The sequence below is a fragment of the Haplochromis burtoni genome, unplaced genomic scaffold, assembly GCF_018398535.1.
Source record: "Haplochromis burtoni strain Fernald_Lab_line unplaced genomic scaffold, NCSU_Asbu1 Contig_29, whole genome shotgun sequence".
NCBI lineage: Eukaryota > Metazoa > Chordata > Actinopteri > Cichliformes > Cichlidae > Haplochromis > Haplochromis burtoni.
In genome coordinates, this window is record NW_024582390.1 from 998,176 (window position 1) to 1,019,099 (window position 20,924).

The window sequence follows — 20,924 nt, forward strand, 5'->3', positions numbered from 1 at the left end:
GAAACGTCTTCAAGCAACTTAAAGAAGTCCAGACGCTTTTCTTTGCAAGCTCCTTTGACTACGATGACCTGGATGACTGAGAACCTTCACAGACATATTTCCAATGAAGACATTTTGGGCATTCTGTACTCTGTCCAGCAAACTGTTGAAGCAAGACAGCTGCCATTTGCAAGTTCCTCAGAGGTCAAAGTGTCAATAGAAATTCTCAACTGGCTCTGGAAAGAGAAGAAGACAGTTCAGGATGACATCCCAGTGCCAGTTATTGCTGAGGGAGGAAACTTTACTCTTAAACCACGATCAACAGCTCTTTTCTGTGATGTAAGCAAAAATGGACTAAAAGAACTAAACTGCAGAGAAGAGGAAATTTATGTCATACATGAGGAAATCCCAAAAGCAGCGGCTGAATGGCTGGAAATTCGTTTTCTCAGTACCCACATCCTTGATCCAGAGGAGATAGGAATAGAGCAGTGTGGACAGTCTGAACCAATAACAATGAGAATAAAAAACATTCTTAAAGAGTACGATGAAGACAGTGACATCTTCAAAGAGCTCATCCAGAATGCAGCGGATGCTGGGGCAGATGTTTGCAAGTTCTTGGTGGATTTCAGAGTACACAGAGATGCCCCTAAAAGCCTGATTGACCCTGACATGGCTCTTTGTCAGGGACCTTGTCTTTGGGCTTTCAATAATGAGCAGTTCACAGCAGAGGATTGGAAAAATATTGTCAGAGTTGGCTCAGCCTCGAAGGAGAACCAAGTGGAAAAAATTGGAACGTTTGGACTTGGATTCAACACTGTGTATCATGTGACAGATGTCCCCTCCATCCTTAGTGGCAACACTCTTCTCATACTTGATCCAAATGTTACTCATCTCACAAAGCATATCAAATATAAGTCAAATCCTGGAATCAAGCTGGATCTCTCTCAACGGCGACTCTTTCGTTGTTTTCCTGGTCAGTTTGGATCATATGAAAACATTTTTGACTGTACTTTTACCCGAAAAAGTCCTCCTGATCCTTATCCAGGCACTCTGATCAAACTACCTTTCCGAAGTGAAGAAGAGGCTGTCAAATCAGAAATAAGCCCAAAAGTGTATCAAAAACACAATATCTTGGATTTTCAACATCTCTTTTCTAAGAATTCACAAACTCTTCTTCTTTTTTTGAAGAACATCATTACGTTATCCCTCCAAAATATCCCACACAATGGATCGACTCCACCAAGAGATACTGAAATGGAGACCATCTTCTTTGTGTCCAAAACCACTGTGAGTGCAATGGAGATTCCTGATGACACCAGTGTGTCCAAGCAACGTCATGCTGAGGAATCACTGATGAAAGTTGATTGTAAATGCAAAGAGGTGATTGATTGCTTTACATTCATCATTGTGAAAATATCCAGTCAGCAGTCTAATGAAACTGAAGTTCAGTTCTGGCTCCTGTACAACTGCTTTGGGACAGATGAGTCTTTGAAAATGGCCCTTCACAAAAACAAGCAAGCCAGTTTCTCTTTGCCCATTGGAGGGATTGCTGTGCCTTTGCAAAATGATCCAGAAACTGGAAAATTCACCACATTACAATCAGATCTTGTTGGACAGGCCTTTTGCTTCCTTCCTCTTCCCATTCACACGGGTCTTCCTGTCAATGTAAATGGCACATTTGCGGTGACAAGCAACCGAAAATCTCTGTGGGAAACTGGAGTGAAAAATGACTGGAACAAAGCTCTCCTTCAGGATCCAGTAGTGACAGCATATGTTACTGTACTCAAGGCACTAAAGAAAATGTCAGAAGATAAGCAGCTGGTGAGTTACTGTTATTACAACTTTTGGCCTGATAGAGAGAAAGTGACTGAAACTTTCAAGCCTTTAGTGGATGCACTTTACTCAACCATTGTTGATGACTCTGTTGGTCCAGAGCTCTTTAGTGATGGAGAACAATGGTTTTCAGTGAACGATGTCATATTTCTACATGAGAGCATTGAAAACGATGAGGAAATTGGTAATCTTGCAGTTCAAGTGTGCCAGAAATATGCAAAAGGACCCAATCATGTTGTTCCTCTTCCACTGTGGCTGAGAAATAGTTTCAAACAGGCTGGCCTAGAAAAGGTTTTACAAAACAGGACCTGGAACTGGGAGAAGTTCTACCAAGAAGCAGTGTTCAGTAACCTAACTACAATGGACTCGACGAGTAGAGATATCCTTGTGCTGCATGCTATTGATGTTAATGTTAAAGAAATTGACAATCTGCTGCTTTGCTATCCATGCATACCCACAAAGGGTGGACAGCTCCAACATGTCAGGAAACTTGTGAATCCTACAGGGAAAGTGGCCTGTCTTTTTGAACCAAAAGAGGGACGCTTGCTTGGTGGATCCGAAAATTACTTCAGATCTCCAAAAAGGATTCAGCGTTTGTTGGAACTCGGTATGGCAAATGACCATCTCCCATTGGAAGATATCACAGAGAAAGCGGGCACAATTAATAAAACCTGGAGCATTGACAAAAAGAAAGCATTTGTCCACTTGAAGTGCCTATTTGAACTGATGAAGAATCACATTCATGATAACGACTCTCAGCACTGGAAAACACTGAGGACAACTGCATTTCTTCCAGCATATTCACCTGGTGATACAAAAATGGAAGGAAATGTAACACTTAAAAGGCCCACTGATGTTTTTATTGACAAATGCTCTCTACTCGTTAACATGACACAACCAGTGTTGGATCATACTAATTTAAACATACACAACACAGATCCAGTTCTACAGATTTTAGGAGTTCACAGCACTCCAAAAGTACAGATGGTGCTTCAGCAGTTGCACCAAGTGAGCAAACAAGCCCACTCCACTGACAGTTCCATGCTTTACAAAATTGCATTTGAGTGTTATAAGTTTCTGGATAAGTGGATCTGTTATTCTGGAAACACCACTTACATTGGACACTGGGCATATTCATTTCCATTCATCCTCATTGGCGATACATTTGTGAATGTTGACCGTGTAGCTGAGAACGGGCAATTTGAAGCAAAACCTTATCTCCATGTACTTCCAGCTGCCTTCATGAGCTTCAGGAATCTTTGGAAAAGTATAGGTGTTGCAAAGCAATTCACGATTGCTCAGCTTCTAACTGTGTTGCAGGATTTACATGCTCAACATGGAAACAAGCCTCTGCCCAAGAGTGATCTCTCAGTTTGCCTCACAATTTTAAATAAAGGGATATTTGAAGCCAAATTGAAAATCACGGATGACTGTCTGATACCCAATGAGTGTGGAGTTTTGCAACCTGCAAGTGAGCTGTTTTACAATGACAGCCCATGGATGCCACTCACTTCAGGTGTCACATTGTGTCACGAGAATATCCCACGTGTGATGGCTTGCCACCTTGGAATCAAAACAACCAGGCATCATACTTTGGAAAATCACACATTTGATGACCTTTCACCATTAGCTTTTGACTTTGAACAGAAGGAAGAACTCACTGTTCGTATTAAAAACATAATTTCAGCCTATCCATCAAAGAAGGATATCCTTAAAGAGCTCATCCAAAATGCTGATGATGCAGAAGCAACAGAAATTCACTTCATCTGGGACAAAAGACAACATGGGAAAGTAAAAACATTTGGGAAGAAATGGAACAATCTCCAGGGTCCAGCACTTTGTGTGTTCAACAACAAAGTGTTTTCTGATGCTGACATTAAGGGAATTCAACAGCTGGGAGAGGGAGGAAAGCACAACACCCCAGGGAAGATAGGGAAGTACGGAGTTGGATTCAACTCTGTTTACCATCTGACTGACTGTCCTTCGATCCTTACAGGAGACGGAGTACTTTGCATTTCTGACCCCAATCAAAAATACATTGAAAATCATTCAAATAACCAACGATATGGCATTGGCTATAAACTAACTGACACTTTCAAAGAAATGTACGTAGATGTCTACAAATCCTTTCTTCCAGACAAATTTTCTCTTAAAGACGGCACCATGTTCAGATTACCTCTGAGAATGGGTACAAATGCAAATACCTCCAAAATATCACAGCAAGGAGTCACTGACCGTGACATGAAAGAACTGTGCTCTGCCCTGTCTGAAGATCCTGAAGGACTAATTCTCTTTCTGAAAAACATCTGCAAAATCAAAGTCCATGAAATCAGTGAAGATTCAGGAGGACTTAAAACCATCTTTGAGGTTGAAAAAAATCTGCCACAGAAAAGTCGGGAAGAAAAAGATACTTTTGTCAAACATTTACAAAATGCACTGCAATCAGACAAACCAACACCGCACAAGACTTTCTATGAAACTGTGATTTCCACCTCAGATAAAAGACAAAGTAAGTGGATTGTTGCAGAACAGTTTGGCTCCTTCAAATACAATTTTCTCTTGAAAATATCAGACAAACTTCCCCAAGCATCATTAGCTGCACGTGTGAACACAAAAGGATCCAGCGTCATGGATTTTAAAGGAGAAGCCTTTTGTTCACTTCCTTTGCCAGGGAAAACTGGACTGCCAGTACATGTCAATGGAAACTTTGAGGTTGATTCTGCCAGGAGAAGCCTTTGGAAAGAAGATGGGAAGAGTAAGAAATCCAACTGGAATGAGATTTTGAAACAGAACGTCATTGCTCCGCTTTATGCAGATCTCCTGTATTACATCAGGCGCAGCATTGCAGTCAAGAAAGTTTCCCTTGCATTTATTGACTCATGTTTCAGTACAGAATACTTGTGTTTTTGGCCAACTGTGTCTAAGGATGTTTGCCCAGACTGGCATGAAATGATACATGAAGTATACAGATCATTGAAAGAAAAAGGCCTTGATGTAATCCCTGTGATGAAGAGCTATACACCGAAAATTGCAGATAAAAAAATTAAAGAATACTCATTTGACTGGTGTAATGTCAGCGAAACAGACTCAACTGAGGCACCTTACTTGACAACCTTGGGAAATTTCAAGCTGAATAACATTTTGGAAGATCTTGGAATGAATCTGGTTCCTTATTCCACAAACATGCAGAGGATTTGGACAAGTTTCAGATCTGCTGGGGTTGAAGTGAAAGAGGTCAGTCCCTCCACTGTGCAGACTTTCCTACGAGCAAAATCTCTAAATGATCCAACCCAAACAGATGAGGATTTGCCTTTACCCATAAGTACCACTTTGATCAAAGATGAGAAAAGATGTTCAGAGCTCTTGAGTTTTTGTTTAAAAGATTTCTCCTCACAAAAGGTCACACAGAATTTACTCAATGGCCTTCCACTTCTTCTCACAAGAGATAAAGTTTTAAGACTCTTCAACTCCCAAACACCCACGTGGATATCAAGGTATGAAGATCTCTTCTTTGACTGCCAGGCTCAATTTGCAGATTATCAAATCAACATTTGGCACACTGACCTTCTTCAAAGATTAAAACTTGTCAGAAATATGACTTTGCACCACTCAGAGAAATATCTGAAACCATTAATTCAGCACCTTCTTTATGACTGTGACATTGATCCACACAGTGGTTTTCATGTCCCCAATGAGAAAATATTGAAGTGGCTAAAATTACTTTGGAAGTTCATAATGAATGAAATTAAACCGCCAACATCTAGAGATGACGAGTCCAGTCTGACATTAAATTATGTGAGGAAACTCTTCAGTGACTGCTGCATTTTACCTGTTGTGTGTCCAAGGTTGAACAACAAGCACTTCCTGCAAACAATGAAACACATGTCAAGTGTTGTGTTTGCCTCACAGAAACACAAAGACATATCAGGCATCCTCTTCAAACTTGGTTTTATGAGTTTTGATCATGTTTTCTTCTCTAAAATGGACCGAGAGGTACGTTCATGTCTACAGCATGAGCTTCTCGATGTAGATGATCAAAACTCAGTGTTGGATCAAGTGTACAACATTAATCACTCAGAGTTTTCCCACCTTTCAAATAAAGATATGAAGGAGTTTCAGATGTTCTTGCAATCAGGATTATCCAAGTCCAAAGTCAACCAAGAGTATGTGAGGAAGCTCAAATCCTTACCAATATTTGAAACAACACATGGTGAACGAGTGAGGATTGATGGACCTAAGAAGGTTTTCATCCTCAAAATCAAATATTCAGTCATGTTTCCAGATTTGTTTAACCTACCCCAAAACAGCAGCATCTTTCTCAAACAGAACTCTGAGAACTACATGCTGTCAGAAACACTCAACATTCAGGTCCTGGATGATTTGGAGTATTTCATGAAGTTCATTCTGCCTGCTGTACACCAACTCACAGAGACACAGATTCTTCACAGCCTCAAACTGTTGCTGTCACTAGATTATTCGTTGAAGGAAAGAAAAATTATCATCTCCTCACTGAAGACAGTGAAACTGATTCGCAGTTCTCAAGGTAGACTGGAGCCTGCATCATACTACTTTGATGAGAGTGTGGAGCTGTACAAACGAATGTTGCCCCACGAGAGATTTGTTCCTGAGATATTTTGGACTGAGCTTTGTGAAGGAGATGACTACACAACAGAAAAAGCAAAAGAGCTGGTCAGAGAACTGGGAATGAAGCATGTTGTGTCAGCGGACGAGATAATAAATTTTGCGTACCAGCTTGAATCAGAAGCAAAAGTTAACAGAAGACTCAAAGACATGAAACAGAAATCATCATTACTTTTCAGGGAAGTCTTAAATAAAGCATGCAACATCAAAACTAAAAAGCAAAGGTTGCTGGAAAGCATTGCCGACATCAAATTCATTTTTCCAGTGATAATTCGAAAAGAACTGTCCAACTACCACCAACCATTTGCTGCTGAAGGAACTACTGTGAAAATTAGAGGCTCTTTGATTGACAAAAATCCAGAGCATCAAGATTTGATTTGGACCTCAATGCCAATTATAGACCTGCCAATTATAGACCTACCATTTATGTCACAAAGTCTTCAGAAAATGATAAAAAATGTTGGAGCTCATGAAGAACCACCTCCAAACTGTGTAGCCAGTAACATAAGAAACATCTGTCAGTCACCATGTGAAACTGACCAGCTGATCAAAACACGAGCTAAAGTGTTCAGAAGTTCGTACGCTTACCTGCAAGCAAAAAGATTTGAAGGAAACCAGCTGACTGGTCTTCCTGTTGTGTTGGTTGAAAAAGACACAAAACTTGTGACGGTTGATGACGTGTGTCTGTCACTCTCCTATGATCTGGACTTCAGACCATATCTGTACAAGATTACTCCAGAAGATGCAATGTATGCACCGTTCTTTCAGAAAATTGGTGTGAAGAACGAAGCTACTGCAGAGCAATATTGTAATGTTTTGGCAGCAGTTTACGCTGATTCCTGTGATAAACAGAAACTACATTTGAACCAGCTGATAACTGTGAAACGAGCTGTTGAGCAGTTGTTTAAGTTAATCAAAACTCACGGAAACCAGAAGCTTCTTGAATATGTGGAGACTCTTTATCTTCCTGCAGTAGATGGTAAATTATACCCATCATCCACACTCTGCTACAACGACACAGTGTTTGAGACCAAAAGGTTGGAAGAAGCGCTGGAGAACAAGTTCCTGCTGCTTGAGAAACTCAGTGAATGTCATTTGGGCAATGACAAATACAAGCATCATCAGCTGTTGCAACTGCTGCCTCAGAAGTTTCAGCCAAAGATGCTGTCTGAGTTCACAGAGGAAAGAGTTGTGGAATCAAAGATGCGGCTTTGTGAACTTGGGACTGGCTGTGAATTTAGTGGATGGTTTGCTAAACATCTCTCCTCAGGAGCCTTTAAATATGGATTAATTTGTCTTATTAGAGAGCAGTTGCAAGGCAAAATAACACAAGAAGATGCTTCTAACATATGTGAGAAGATTTTTGGCAGTATACAAATTATCTGCTGCAAAACGTTGGAAACAACACTCTGGCTCGATAAACAGCCACTTGCTAAAACTGATGAAGAAACTGATGTTTTTGTGAAACGAGAGCAACAAGGATGCACCTTTTACTTAAAGCACAATGATGACATGGCTCACAAAGTAATAAATGAAGTCATTACAACATTGACAAAAGAGATTAATGCTCTTTTAGGAAACAGAATTGCATCGGTTCATCTTCCAGTGCTGGGACAACTCCTCATGTGTGATGATCTGCAAGATGTTCGAAAAACTCTGGCTAAAAATCAGATCCGTGACAGTGCTGAAACTGAAAGTTCCTCTTTTAGTCCAGCAGCCCCTGGGACAGAAGTTCCAGGAGAATGGCATGATTGTTTGGACATGAATGTCCTCAACAACTTTGAAGAGGGGGAATATGTTGGCTACAGCATTGATGACAAGTATATTTATGCAGTTATTGTTGAAGAACTGCCTGGTCACAATGGACGATATTCATGGAGATACAAAGTAGATATTGGAGAAGATGAGCCCATTGAAGTCAGCTGTGTTCATCTGTTTCAGTTTAAACGAGAAAAGAAGGTAAAAACAGAAAGGAGGAAATGCATGGAGCCAGAACCACAGAAGAAGATGCTAAAACCAGAAGAAAACACTTGCATGGAGCTGGAACCACTGACAGGAGCTGTGCCACATTCTTCTGAATCATCAACAAATTCTTTACCAGCCTCTGTTGAGGAAGCTAAAAGGGAAATTGATAAATGTTTGGCAGAGATCTGGAGGCTTCCTGAGGAGGAGAGGCACAAAGCCATTAAGAGACTGTACCTCAGGTGGCACGCTGACAAAAATCCGGATTGCCAGTCTCTCGCCAATGAGGCATTCAAATATTTACAGAATCAAATTGATGAGCTCAGCAAACCCAAAGCTGCAGGCTCGACCTTTTCAAGCAGAAATACAAATTTCAGAGGCTTCTATGAAGAGTGGAATCAGGAGGCCAGGTATCACAGAAATAGTCGAGAGAGGTTCTCTAGAGGCTATAGAGGTTTCCATTCCTACAACTTCTGGACCCACAATGAAAATGTCCCAAGGCCAGACAGAGAAGAGGCCAGACGTTGGTGTAGACAGGCTCGCTGTGATCTCAATGCAGCTCACAAAGACACTGGTGGAGGGAGCACAGAGTGGTGTCTGTTTAAGGTCCATCAAGCAGTGGAAAAGTCTCTCATAGCAGCATGCTATAAAAGAAATGGACAACGCCCCAACAGCAGCTCAATTTCAGCCACTGCTGCACAAGTTTCCTGCTACAGCCTCCAACTGAGAGATCTGCCTGAGATTGTGAAAAACCTGCAGACACTCGGAGTGGATCCCAAAAAGACTCAATATCCCAACTGCCATCCATATCCTCACATACCGAACGGACGATTCAGATCAGAGAATGAAATGCTGGCACTGAACAAGGCATCAGAGCTCCTTAATAAAATAGAAGCATATGTGAATTAAGGATTTAAAACAAGGTATTGGTCAGTGTAACTGTTTTTCTACATGTTAAAAGTAATGTAATGTAAAGTGTAAAACTGAAATATTATTTAACATCACAAAGAAAAAAGAAAACTTTTTTATTTTACTTATTTGTCTCACTTCTCATACTCAGTACTTATTATTATGTTATGGTGTGCATGTATATGTAAACACACTGAAGAAAATTGTAAGTACTAAATTACTTTATTTTGGATTCTTGTCATTTAAAGCTGCTTATTGGTGATATCGATATATTCTGTGTTATGAAAATGAAAACATCAGATGTTCTTTGTAAGTCTTGTTGACACTGTTGACTACTCTCTGAGATCAAATCAGTCACTCAGTGAATTTCTTACTGTTTGTTAAAAACCTGCCTTGGATCAATATACTCACTGTATGCTTGTAATGTAAATGCAAATATGCAGTTTTGGTGTTTTAAAGTTATGACTATTTGCTGAGAGACAGTATAACTACTGCATACTGATTTTTACTTGTATCCAGTTTTGTCTTCTGAAAAACTTAAAATCTTTAAACTTAAATCCACATTGCAATTGGGGAATTTTTGTTTTGTTTTCCTTTTTTTTAAATATTTGCTAGCAGAAAGATCTGAAGAGGACCTTAAATGATGTCTTTAATCATTTCTCCTCCCATGTAATCGGGACTTTTTTGTCTGATTAGTTAAACAGACCAAATTCTCCCTCTTTAAGTGTTTCCAAGTCTGGTCATGTCTCTGGACATGCATGTGGATGGTTAGAAACAATATTTACCCTTAAATGTCAATGTGATATAAAAAATGCATCTAGAGAGTCACGGACCAAAGATCTGATCAATAACAGACAAGCCACTCACTGTGGAAAACCTTAGCCATATTTATTTTATCCAACACTGTAACAGTATGATAAAATAAGGAAAAGCCTAATAGGTTCCTTTATGTATTGGACAGATCTGTTAGAAACAGTAACAAGTGCTTCACTGTTTAACATCACTCCTAAAACCTGGTTTACTTTTTATGAACAACTGATCAGACGTTCAGTAACCAATGAAGAGAAAGGCTTCAAGTTAAAAGAACTTTTTTTATTCATTATGAAATCATGTTATGAAAATAATGACAACTAACCATATATCAGACAAATGCATCTTTCCATATGTTAACAACGTTTTGCTGTAAAGGCTGTGACATCTCCGCAGTCACCAGAGCATAACTGTGTTCTGTTTGTGCTTGGCGTGTGCTTCACCTCATCCTGCTGTTGTTTCATACCATAAAAATGTCTACAAGGCTTTTCACGTCTCCTTCCAGTGTTTCCACATGAAAATCCTTTGCAAATAACCTTCTGTTTGTAAGGGAGAAGTTCACATATATACCAGATTTAGTCTTTGTGTTCTGCTTCCTGTTGTCTAATCCTTCAATCAATAATTTACACAAAATCTGTACATACTTACAGCAGGCTGATGCCTGTTTCTGAAGGGTTGTGCACATAGAAAAAAGAAGCAAGAAAGTTGATGTGATACGATGGGAGGTCTGGGTGTTATGAGCATATTAGACATTTGCCTTAATGGCAAATGTAACCCAACAACTTTCAGTCACTCAAAATGAGTCTGACATTCTGCAACAAAAGCCACACCCACTTCTTCCAGTCTTTTGCTATAAAACACACACTCGACACAGCTGACAGGGACGCACATTAAAATATTTTTGGAATGAATGAGTGTGTGTTTGTAATGGCTGATGTTAGGATCAAGTATATTTATCTTAGCCAAAAAGATGCAAACCTTTGGGTACGATAAGAGCGAAATTTGCTATTTCTAACCTCCATCTGCATATTTACCCCTCCCCCCCCCCATATCCAACAGCTGATAAACTCCAGCTGGGACTGGAACAGACGTCTGAAAAAAATACTTAAGGCTTTTCTCGTTTAGCACGTTATTCTTCGACTGATCGGCACTTACTGTATGCAGTCATTCATCTTTCACATCACTCATATTGCATTTTTGTTCACATAAAACTCTGTTACACATTTCAGAATTAGAAAACGATGAGACTGAGTTACCACAGCATTATGTGGAAGCTACTTGCACTACAAACTAAAGCACAAATGAGCGAAAAAAAAATAACACGAACTGCTCCTCCTTCTCCTCGGACGCCGCTGCTGTGTGCTTCTTTATTGTTGCGATAACTTGATCTGTACTGAGCTGCAGAATAAAAATCTGGGGTTCATTTCAGGGTGCAGCTGCTCCTACAGGTGTAGCGACAAATCCCGTGAAAAGCATCGGACAGGAATGGTGCAGGAGGCTGAACATGAAACGTGTCGGAGGTCGTTCGAGTCAGGGTTTGGGTACTGGCATCAGTTCTCTTCTATGGCACAAGTGTTTGGCAAACACAGTTAACATTCAACATTTTTGAAATTGACAAAATAAATTATGTCAATGGCACACCGCTGTATCATACCGTAACCACCTGCTCTGCCGCTCTCAGCTGTCCTGGGTTTAGATGAGGTTTTGTCATACATACAAAACTCACTTCAATAACACAAGAATGCCCTTTAAAAAGTTATTTGCTGAGACCAGAAATTGAGAGAAACAGGCTTGAGGTTTGTGTCCAAGTTTTGCATCCATGTTTCTTTCACATTTTTCCTGCACGAGTAGAAAAAAAATAAGCGGGCAGATCGCTTTTGCACAACCGAAGCCATCCAGAGATCGAGCCTGCAACTGCTACAAGCCCCTGTAGATGCTTGTCCTGCTGTCTCCTGTAGTGTCATAAAGCCACATAGAGTAGTGGGGGTCAACCCTGCCACAATTAGCTCCTCACATGTTGTAAGCCACATATATGGGATCCAGCTGGTCAGCCAGGAATCCATCTCTGAGGTGCATGCGTTGTTTCTCCCCTCTGGAGTTGATGGGGATGACGCCGGGGTCTACCACCACCACCACCCCCACGATGAGGTAGTGCTCCTCCAGGACCACATTGGTGACCAGGGCCACCAGGTCGAGGGCCTCCTGCTCAGATCCCTCCAGTTCTACAACCACCACGAGCAGGTTGGTCCATGTGAACACCGCACTGGAGAGAGGAGGAGGAGGATGGTGGATGAAAGTAAATACAGAGCAGTCATGTAGAATTCATATTTCTTCGTCATTTTTAAAATTGATCAAGTAAATAAATCTCTGTTGTCATATTGACAACTAGCGACTAAAGGTGTTGTAGGTTTCTCACCATTCAGCTATGCTCTTGTGAGAACGGATAACAGAGGTCTCGATGTCAATTGGGTGATACCTCATCCCCCTCAGCTCCAGAGTCTCATCAAGAGAGCCCACCACATAGAGGGCGTCGTGACGCTCTGAGACACACAAACACCCACAGTCAGACTGTTCAGTTTATGTTTTGATGCTAGAAAATACTTAAATTAGCTTTCCGTGGAAAGATTGCAGACTTTAAGTTAGACTAAGCATTGGTCACTCACCTCCGCTGGCATCTGTCAGCTCAGTGCGCCGCAGGAAGCCCAGGTAGCCGGTCCTTGCCCAGACTGTCTGAGTGTCCCCGAAGCTCAGCTTGGTGTTGAAGTGGTCAGCATGCAGCGCCTCCTCCCCATAAACTGTGTAGTATCCTGTGGCATTGTGGGGACTGCTCACCCAGATCTGATACACATATTAGTTACAATTGGTGACTGTTACATTCAGAAGCACACACTTTGCTCTTTCTTCTGGTCAAAGTTCTGAGGCGCTACAAACCCAATATGATGAGTCACAAGCTGCGTATTCCTCATGCTGATCCCATTAAAGGGTATCAAGTATAAAATCGGTGCCAAATCAACATACAGATCTATTTGTTGTGGTGACCTCTTGAAATAAGGGAGAAGCTGAAAGTACCCCTGCAAACTTGTTCCAAAAAAAACAAAAGCCAAGTAAATTAATCACATTAACATTAAACTGCTGTTCAGCCTAAAAGGTCACTTTGTGTAGCTTTTACACAAATTTCAGCAAGATGTTTTAAAAAGCAGCACTGATATGTAAATAGACATTTGCTTCTACTGTGCTGAATGAATTCTGCTGCTAAAAATAAAAAAACAAAACACCTTAACTCTAAGATGTTTTTAGGTTATTGCAGAAAGCGACTGTAACCTGCTTTAAAGGGGACTGAATAATAAGTGGTTTTTCTTATTGTCTAGAGGTTGCCTTAGAGAGTGGATGGACTGAGGGACTTCACCGAGGTCTAGTATAAGATAAATATGGATTATTTTAAACTGTGAATCATCCAAATCCAAATCTGGAGATGGAAACAAGCACAACAGGTTCCCTTTAAGCACACAGAAGAGTGACTGACTGACTGACAGCTCTGCTCTCTTAAAAACCAACTCACCTCTCCTAGATGGGAGTCTCCCAAGGGTCCTTTAGTCTCCGTGTTTGCAATGATGACTTTTACTCCAGGGAGGATCTACAGCAGCAGACAGCCAGGACTCAAATTAACAAAAAAAAGCCCTGGAAGCAGCAGCGTTACACACTATGTTGCTGTGTTTCAGTTCTTAGTTTTAAATTAGGCCGTACCTTTCCAGACTCCATCAGTGGCAGGCTGTGCGGTGACCCTCTCTCAACCAGGCGAACCCTGAAAAGACAAAGTGAGCAATGTCATATCCACTGTTTTTGTAAATATGACACGTAAATAAAGGAAAGAAAAAAACTTTGAGTACTAATTAGTTCAAAGTCGGGTCATGTTTTAAATGCATGTATATGAATGCATACTGTTACAGTGTTCCCACCTATCGTGCCGTAGTGCTCTCATGTCCACATAAACTGTGGTGGGATCTGGTCCAGCTGTACCCTGGGGAAAAAAGAAAGAAACAAGCAGATCCAGATATGAGCCAATAACCTACGTGCTACAGCTGTGGCATTAACGCTGCATGTTGCTTAAGTGGAGTGGGGTTTGGAAGCTGATTATGAAACTACTGCTGACAAAGCAAGGGGCAGCCAGAAGCCAACCAGCCAGGCTGCGATAGTTAGGACTCTGGCAAAACCTGGGCCATGTAAACACAAATACCTCCATCACCTGCTCTGTGGGAAAACCTGGAACATTTATTTAAATTCTAAATAATAATGCTTATAAAAAATGACTCAAAGTCTAAACATCAATTCAGTGCAGCTGAATTCTAAGGGATTCATTTTTCAAGTGCTGATTACAGCTGTCAGATATAGATCCCTTTGTGTGGGATTTGTCATCATTACTGCTGTGAGACTGGTCACAACAAATTATGTTTTCCATCACTCGCTTTGCCAGTCTACAGCCAGAGCACAAGCCAGCAATGAGTTGCTGCACCGAGGTCTGTGAGTCACAGCCAAACACAGAAAGCAGGATTCAGTTTACTAAGCAGAGCACGTCTATCTGAACGACCACCTGTCAGTAACATAAAGGTTCCTCAGAACATACATAAGTAATTCATTAGTCTATATACTGAAAACAAGATAAAAAACAAAATATGGTAAATTTTAAATATGTTCAAAAAGCTGAAAAACATTTATATATCCTAAAAACTGAATAAAAAGACACACAAACAATTATGCCCTGTTAGTTTGTATAATATTGTGGATTGAAGTATGAAAGTACGACATAAACTCTACTGATTATACCCTAATTTACTGAGTCGCAGCAGAGTTCGTGCAGCCAGCTCATTGTATAATGTGTGGATCATGTATCTAAACCTGCTGTAGAGCAATGATCAGGAGCCAGCTGATAGAAGCAGGACTCGGCTGAAATAAATAGCGATACAGAAGCTGAAGCTCATCGGGAAGAGAAAAAAAAACAAGCTAAGTGCTAAAAAAAATAGTGAACTGTGGCTAAGCATGACAAAACTTCATGCAAAATAAATGACAAACATGAACACACAGAAACAGACAGACCAAGCAGCAGAGCAAACAGCCACTCTTATCACACAGTACCTGCTCAGCCAGTTTCCCTAACCTGTTGGGCTGACAGGACAGGGCAGGACAGATAAATAAAGAGATATATGTGTATGTATTCAGATACGTGGGCAACTCTCATACACACTCAGACACACACATAAATCATCAGGGACTGAAAAAAATAAATAAAACTATAAAACAAAAGAACAAGACCAAAAACTGACAAAAGTCAAAGTCAAAACATGACTTATTTCACAGTTTTTATAAACTGGAACTAAATGTAAGATGAACCATTGCACTTTCTAAACTCTTCCTTAACATGCAGTGAGCTGGTAAATCAAGGTCTTGTATTTCACCCTTTAATTATCTAATAAAATAGTTGTATTTAATAAAAAGTTTTAAATGCCCCATTTTTTCCAGTTAAAGTGTTTTGGCTTGTGTTTCAGGGTGTGTACAGAGCTGCACTGCAGGAGCTAGAAAAAATAACCAACCAGTTAAATAAACGAGGAAATGAAATCCATCGGTTAGAGATAAAATAAACAAAGCTGTCTGCAGAGACAAAAACGTAGCAGTTTTCTAATCGAATCTTAATTTTTGATGGATTTATGATGAATTCTAATTAACTTTTTCAGTTTCTTTACATCGATACATCAATAATTACATCTTGTTGTCTTTTATTCTTCTCAGCTAATGCAAGCATCCACAAACTTTCCAAGTTCAACATCACTAACATTCATGCTTTTATGAAGTGCTGTCAAACCGACACCGCACAAGAATTTCATTAACATCTTTGCCATGAATCTTTGCCCAGATTCATGGCCTGCTTTGGCTCTAAAACACTGACATTCATTCATTCTGGACTTTTCCCAGCCCTCCCCCTTTTGCTTCTAATTTTCCTTGACCAGTGGGCCTACCTGCAAACAGATCGCTACGTTCACCCTGCAGCCGAAGGTGGTGCTCACAGCTCTCGGTGAAAGCCCCAGGTCTTTGAAGATCTTCGAGAAGGACTGAGTGAGGGCTATGCGGGGCCTTTCCTCTGCTACCACCATGCAGGTACGCACACAGGACAGGTTCACATTTCTCAGCTGGATATGGGGGGAAAAAGAAGATCAGCATCAGCAAAACCTACGAACTTGAGAGTGATAAGATTATTTTGGTCTTTGCAGAAAAAAGGAGAAAAATCGTTTCTGTGTTCTAATATTAATAATTATTTTTATTAGGCATCTATTAGATCACAGACAGACCAGTCTTAAGTGCTGCAGACAGTAATCAGCAGGCAGACACGGAGCAGTGAAGTGCTTCACCATTGAGTACCCTCACTTTGTCTTGATAATTATGGCGCTGGTGCAACAGCACCGCAGGGAAAAGGACTATTTGAAGAGAATCACTTCAATTTTGTGCAAGAAAAACGCTGTGGTTTGTTGTTTCCCCTCAGTGACACTGTTCAACAGCTGAAGAGACAAACTGACCCGCAGTGCTTCTGTCTGTGAACCCAGTCCTTTGGTGCACATCTCCATGACTGAGTACGAGCAGAACGTGACGCGCACTTTGTACTGGCTGACGGCTGCAAGCCACAGAGATGCGTTGCTCTCCAACTCCAGCGGTGGAACCAGGATCGACTGATGGCCCGAGTACACACTGAAACAAGAAGATGCAGGCGAGAGAGTAAACAGGAATCCACAGAAAGAAAAGATAATAATCTGTGTCCAGATTTTCAAATGTTACTGGTGGTCGTTTGTTGAGAGCCCCTACCTGCACAGGCACCAGAGAGCAAAGCCCAGGCCGCAGTACGGGTCCAGACAGATGGCGATCTGCCGGGATGGGTAGAGCTCACACTGCAGCTTAATGGAGCGACACAAGGCACTGGTGGCAGCATGAGACATCTAGAAGAGACAATATGACATAAAAAAAGAAAAGACTGGGCACTGCAGTAACATTCAGGGATTCATTACTTCATAGCCGACTAAGAACCTTTTAAGCCTTTACTGTTGTCCTATAAAATCAATCATAACTCCAGAATGTGCTGAAGTTCACCCAGTCAAACATGCCGTTTGTTCCTCTTTTTAATTAGACTTGCAAATCTGTCAAATAGGACTTCATAGGTTGTTTTTTTTTGTAGTTCATTTCATTTATAGGCAAGTATCTGAATCCAGTTTTTCCAAATTAAGTGTGAACAAGAGGTACAGCTAATGTTAAAATGTCCTGCGACCTGACACTGAATGCAAGAAAAGTGCTTAAAATCAAGGACTTCAAACCTTACTTTCTTTATATACCCTTCAAAAGATCAAATGTGCTTTTTATTGCCTCTTGAGTAGATTGTTGTAGTTAGTTACATGTCTGATAGGTACTAACATCCTGGGAAAAGGGGTTTTAAAGGGGGAAATTAGTCTCCTGATATATATTTCTAAAGATAAGCATTTGCCACCTTTTCTGATAATGATACACTTGATATCTGTTTGTAACAGGATTAATTGTAAAACCTTATTCATGAGTGCCTTAATGGGCTAGCCTCAGATTATCCCCATCACTCTCACGTGGTGGTCGTCTCAGGTCATTTGCTTAGGTCACTGGACCAACAGCTCTTCGTAGTCCCAAGATCCCACCTAGAACTTCATAAGCGTTTTCAGTTCCAGCTCTGAAACATCCTACCCCTCCATTTCAAGGTGTGCATTAACAGGAACAAAAAGAGGCAATATGATGGCAACATGTGAATCTACTGAACCCGACAGTTCCTTCAACATACTTTGACCCCTGCCAGGATGCCTGTCGTGGACACACTGAAGTCCAGGTAAGCCAGCATCTCTGGGGTTGGGGGCTTGTACATCTGGGGGCTCTTCTTCCTGGGGAGATCATCTGTAGGATGAAGAACGAGCGAATTAGGAGAACGTTCACTGCAGAAGTTGATATTAAGCATTTGAGTGTGTGTACATAAATTACCAGTGTCCAGCACGGTGGGCCAGCTCTTGATGTCCACAGCAGCAGCAGCTTCTTTGGATTTCAGCAGCTTCGTTATTGCTTGGGTTGTCAGGATGCACACTGACTTGCTGACCTTTACCACAGATAGTAGAATCTAACTACATATGTTGTGTTGCTGTTCACACTGTTTTCTATTAGACAGTAAAGCGTTGCTAACAGAGCACAGATACATCTGAAGATCACTGACTTTAATGTATTTTTTAATGCATACAATCCACATTGACTGCCATAAGCACTTGATGTGTCCCCAAACAGCCTCTGTGTTACCTCAACGATCATTTTGACGGTGGGCAGAGTGGTGGCCAGGTTTTGTGGATGCGGCGGTCTGACGGTGACCGGCACACAGCCAGCGTACAGGCAGCCGTAGAAAGTGGCAATCAGGTCAATTCCTGCACATAATGTTTGTTTATATATATTTTTTCTCTTAAACCCAATGGAGTGAGGATGTTTTAAAAGGCCAAGAAGCACAGGGCAGCAGATGTTTGTTTTTTTACCTGGCGGATAGACGAGTGCTACGTGGTCTCCAGTGTTCAGGCGTCCCATCAGAGCTGCTGCCACTCGCTCTGCTCGCTTGTGCAGCTGCAGACAGGAAGCTGAGCTGGACACTGTGCCCTGACGAGAAAGCACAAGAGTAACATATATCTGCACCGTTCTCTTTATTTAATTCACCATCATCAAGATTTATCAGTCCACAAATGTCTAACAAGCTAACTTTGCATTACAACTTTTTTTCTTTCCTCTTATGAAAACTTGAGTTGCAGGAGTTTTGCATCACTTTAATGAAGTATCTTTACTCATGACTCACTTAATTAAACTGAATCAGGGTAACAGATAAACCTGAGACAACAATCTTTTTTTGTAAAAAGATTTTAAACTGAATTTCAAGGAAATTTACTGTAATAACACATCAGTGTTACTACCTTCAAAACCACATTCTATTTAGAGATCTTTCTATCGATCGTATTTGATCTTTCTTAAGTCAAACCCCAGTACAGACAATACCTTAGCATTGAGAACCAGAAACAGAGGATGGTCTGGAGTGGCCTGAGCTCTCCACTGTAGCACATCCTGAATGTAGAGGAACTAAAGGAAGAAAACACAAAATTAACTACAAAGATATCAAAGTGTCACACAGAAATATCTCGTCTCACTTAATAAATGGTGTTAAATATTGTTGCATAATGGGACAAGGCTGTTTTTGCACATGAATAAGAAACATTTAAGGGGTAGAGCACATGTGCAGATGATGATCAAAAGGCAAAAAGGTGTAATGCATGATGGGAAAACAATCTGAGTTATGTGATGCCTGTGTTTTTTGCAGAAGGGAAGGCCATCTCTCAGTTGCATGTACACTCAAAAAAATTATTCATTGGATGAACGTAATTTTATCTTGCCACATATATTCCATCTAAACAAATCATGTTATATTAATCCATCTTGGTTGTGTTGTGTCAACACGATATATGTGTGTAGGTTTAACATAATATTAACGTTAACATTCAATTAATTTGACTTTTGTTCAATCAACATGTTTGCACCACGTTAGTCTAATTAAATTTATTTAAATCCATCTTATATTGTTTAAACACTTTGGCACATCAAAAGTCAGTCTTGTCACATGAACTAGTAAAATATTTGTTTCTTACACCAATGATAATCTTGTTGAATGAATGAAATGTAACTTATGTCTGTAGTACGTGTTGTATTCATATTACATAATGTTCAACAAAAAAATTTGTTTTACAGCAACTTCCAATCCACCCATCTTCTTATCTTTATCTGGGCTGTGGAAGTGATAGGGTAACAGGGGCAGGGTACAGACTGGACAGGTCACTAGTCTATCATACAGAGACAAACAACCATTTGCACTTCAACACATTTGGGTAATTTAGAATAACCAGCTACCCTTACAACTGCATGACCTTTAACTGTGGAGGAAACCAGAGTACGCAGAGAGAACCCACTGCAAACTTTGCCACATTGTGGATTTGAACCCAGGATCTTCTTGCTCTGAGGCAACAGCACGAACCACCATGGCATTAATCTGTCAATACAGTCTTAACAAAAGTAGGAAAGCTATGCTTGATGATGCTTTATGTCGTTGTCCTTGACAAGTTCAACCATAAGAAATAGTAACAGCATACACGTGATGTGGTTGTCTGCCTCTTGTAACCCCAGTGATTTTCCTGTGGTTTGACATCTAATGTGATCTTGTGAATTTAGCGAGTCGACTCAAAAAAATGAAATTGGGTGGTTGTTACATGCACAAGATCCAGACTTGTAATTTGAACTAAATAATTCCATGTTTCTATGGTGAACGTAATTAAATCATGTAGCATCTGCATGAAATTCAGCAACTTAATTTGTTCTTGTTGAGATGACATCATACAATCTAGTAAGAGTGGCTGGATCCAGGCAACTCGTCTTTGTAACATCCGTGCTGTTCAATTTCCTGACTGAGGTTGTCCACCCAACTGAAGAGCACATACATCTAGACTCAGATTTCTCCCTCAGGTGTGGATCCTTACCTGTGTCTGCAGTGTGTGAGCAGAGGTGTGGCATGGATGAAATGAGGATGACTATCTACCTTACGTGCCTGGTCATTGTCCTCCAGCTGTCCCAAGTCTCTCCCGCAGGCTTGTGCTATCCTCTTGCCTGCCACCAAGTTGCCCACTATCATAGAAGCAGGACCAACCTCTGTCCAGCACAATCAAAGCATC

At 40.7% G+C, this 20,924-nt stretch overlaps 2 protein-coding genes across 7 annotated transcripts in view; one reads left to right on the plus strand and one right to left on the minus strand.

Annotated features, from left to right (window-relative positions):
• On the plus strand, nt 1–10,621 carry LOC106633110 (sacsin; the record flags this gene model as incomplete). The annotated part of the gene is made up of 3 exons (XM_042219231.1): nt 1–2; nt 33–8,419; nt 8,471–10,621. Coding segments are annotated over 3 exons (9,243 nt in total), but the record flags the coding sequence as incomplete, so codon positions are not given.
• The window catches only part of dip2a (disco-interacting protein 2 homolog A), an 89,641-nt gene continuing 79,112 nt past the window's right edge, over nt 10,396–20,924 (minus strand). For 3 of the 6 annotated variants that reach the window (XM_042219169.1, XM_042219166.1, XM_042219168.1), the window contains 16 exons: nt 20,792–20,901; nt 19,207–19,287; nt 18,699–18,816; nt 18,472–18,593; nt 18,166–18,277; nt 17,972–18,081; nt 16,981–17,111; nt 16,698–16,866; nt 16,143–16,313; nt 15,265–15,294; nt 14,091–14,152; nt 13,879–13,936; nt 13,694–13,768; nt 12,798–12,972; nt 12,551–12,674; nt 10,396–12,397 (listed from right to left, as the gene is read on the minus strand). In XM_042219169.1, coding sequence (XP_042075103.1) covers nt 12,145–12,397; nt 12,551–12,674; nt 12,798–12,972; nt 13,694–13,768; nt 13,879–13,936; nt 14,091–14,152; nt 15,265–15,294; nt 16,143–16,313; nt 16,698–16,866; nt 16,981–17,111; nt 17,972–18,081; nt 18,166–18,277; nt 18,472–18,593; nt 18,699–18,816; nt 19,207–19,287; nt 20,792–20,901 — 1,901 coding nt within the window. In that variant the 3' untranslated portion in view covers nt 10,396–12,144. The remainder of the gene's footprint in view (nt 12,398–12,550; nt 12,675–12,797; nt 12,973–13,693; nt 13,769–13,878; nt 13,937–14,090; nt 14,153–15,264; nt 15,295–16,142; nt 16,314–16,697; nt 16,867–16,980; nt 17,112–17,971; nt 18,082–18,165; nt 18,278–18,471; nt 18,594–18,698; nt 18,817–19,206; nt 19,288–20,791; nt 20,902–20,924) is intronic. The other 3 variants (XM_005918315.3, XM_005918313.3, XM_042219167.1) reach the window with 2 other exon arrangements.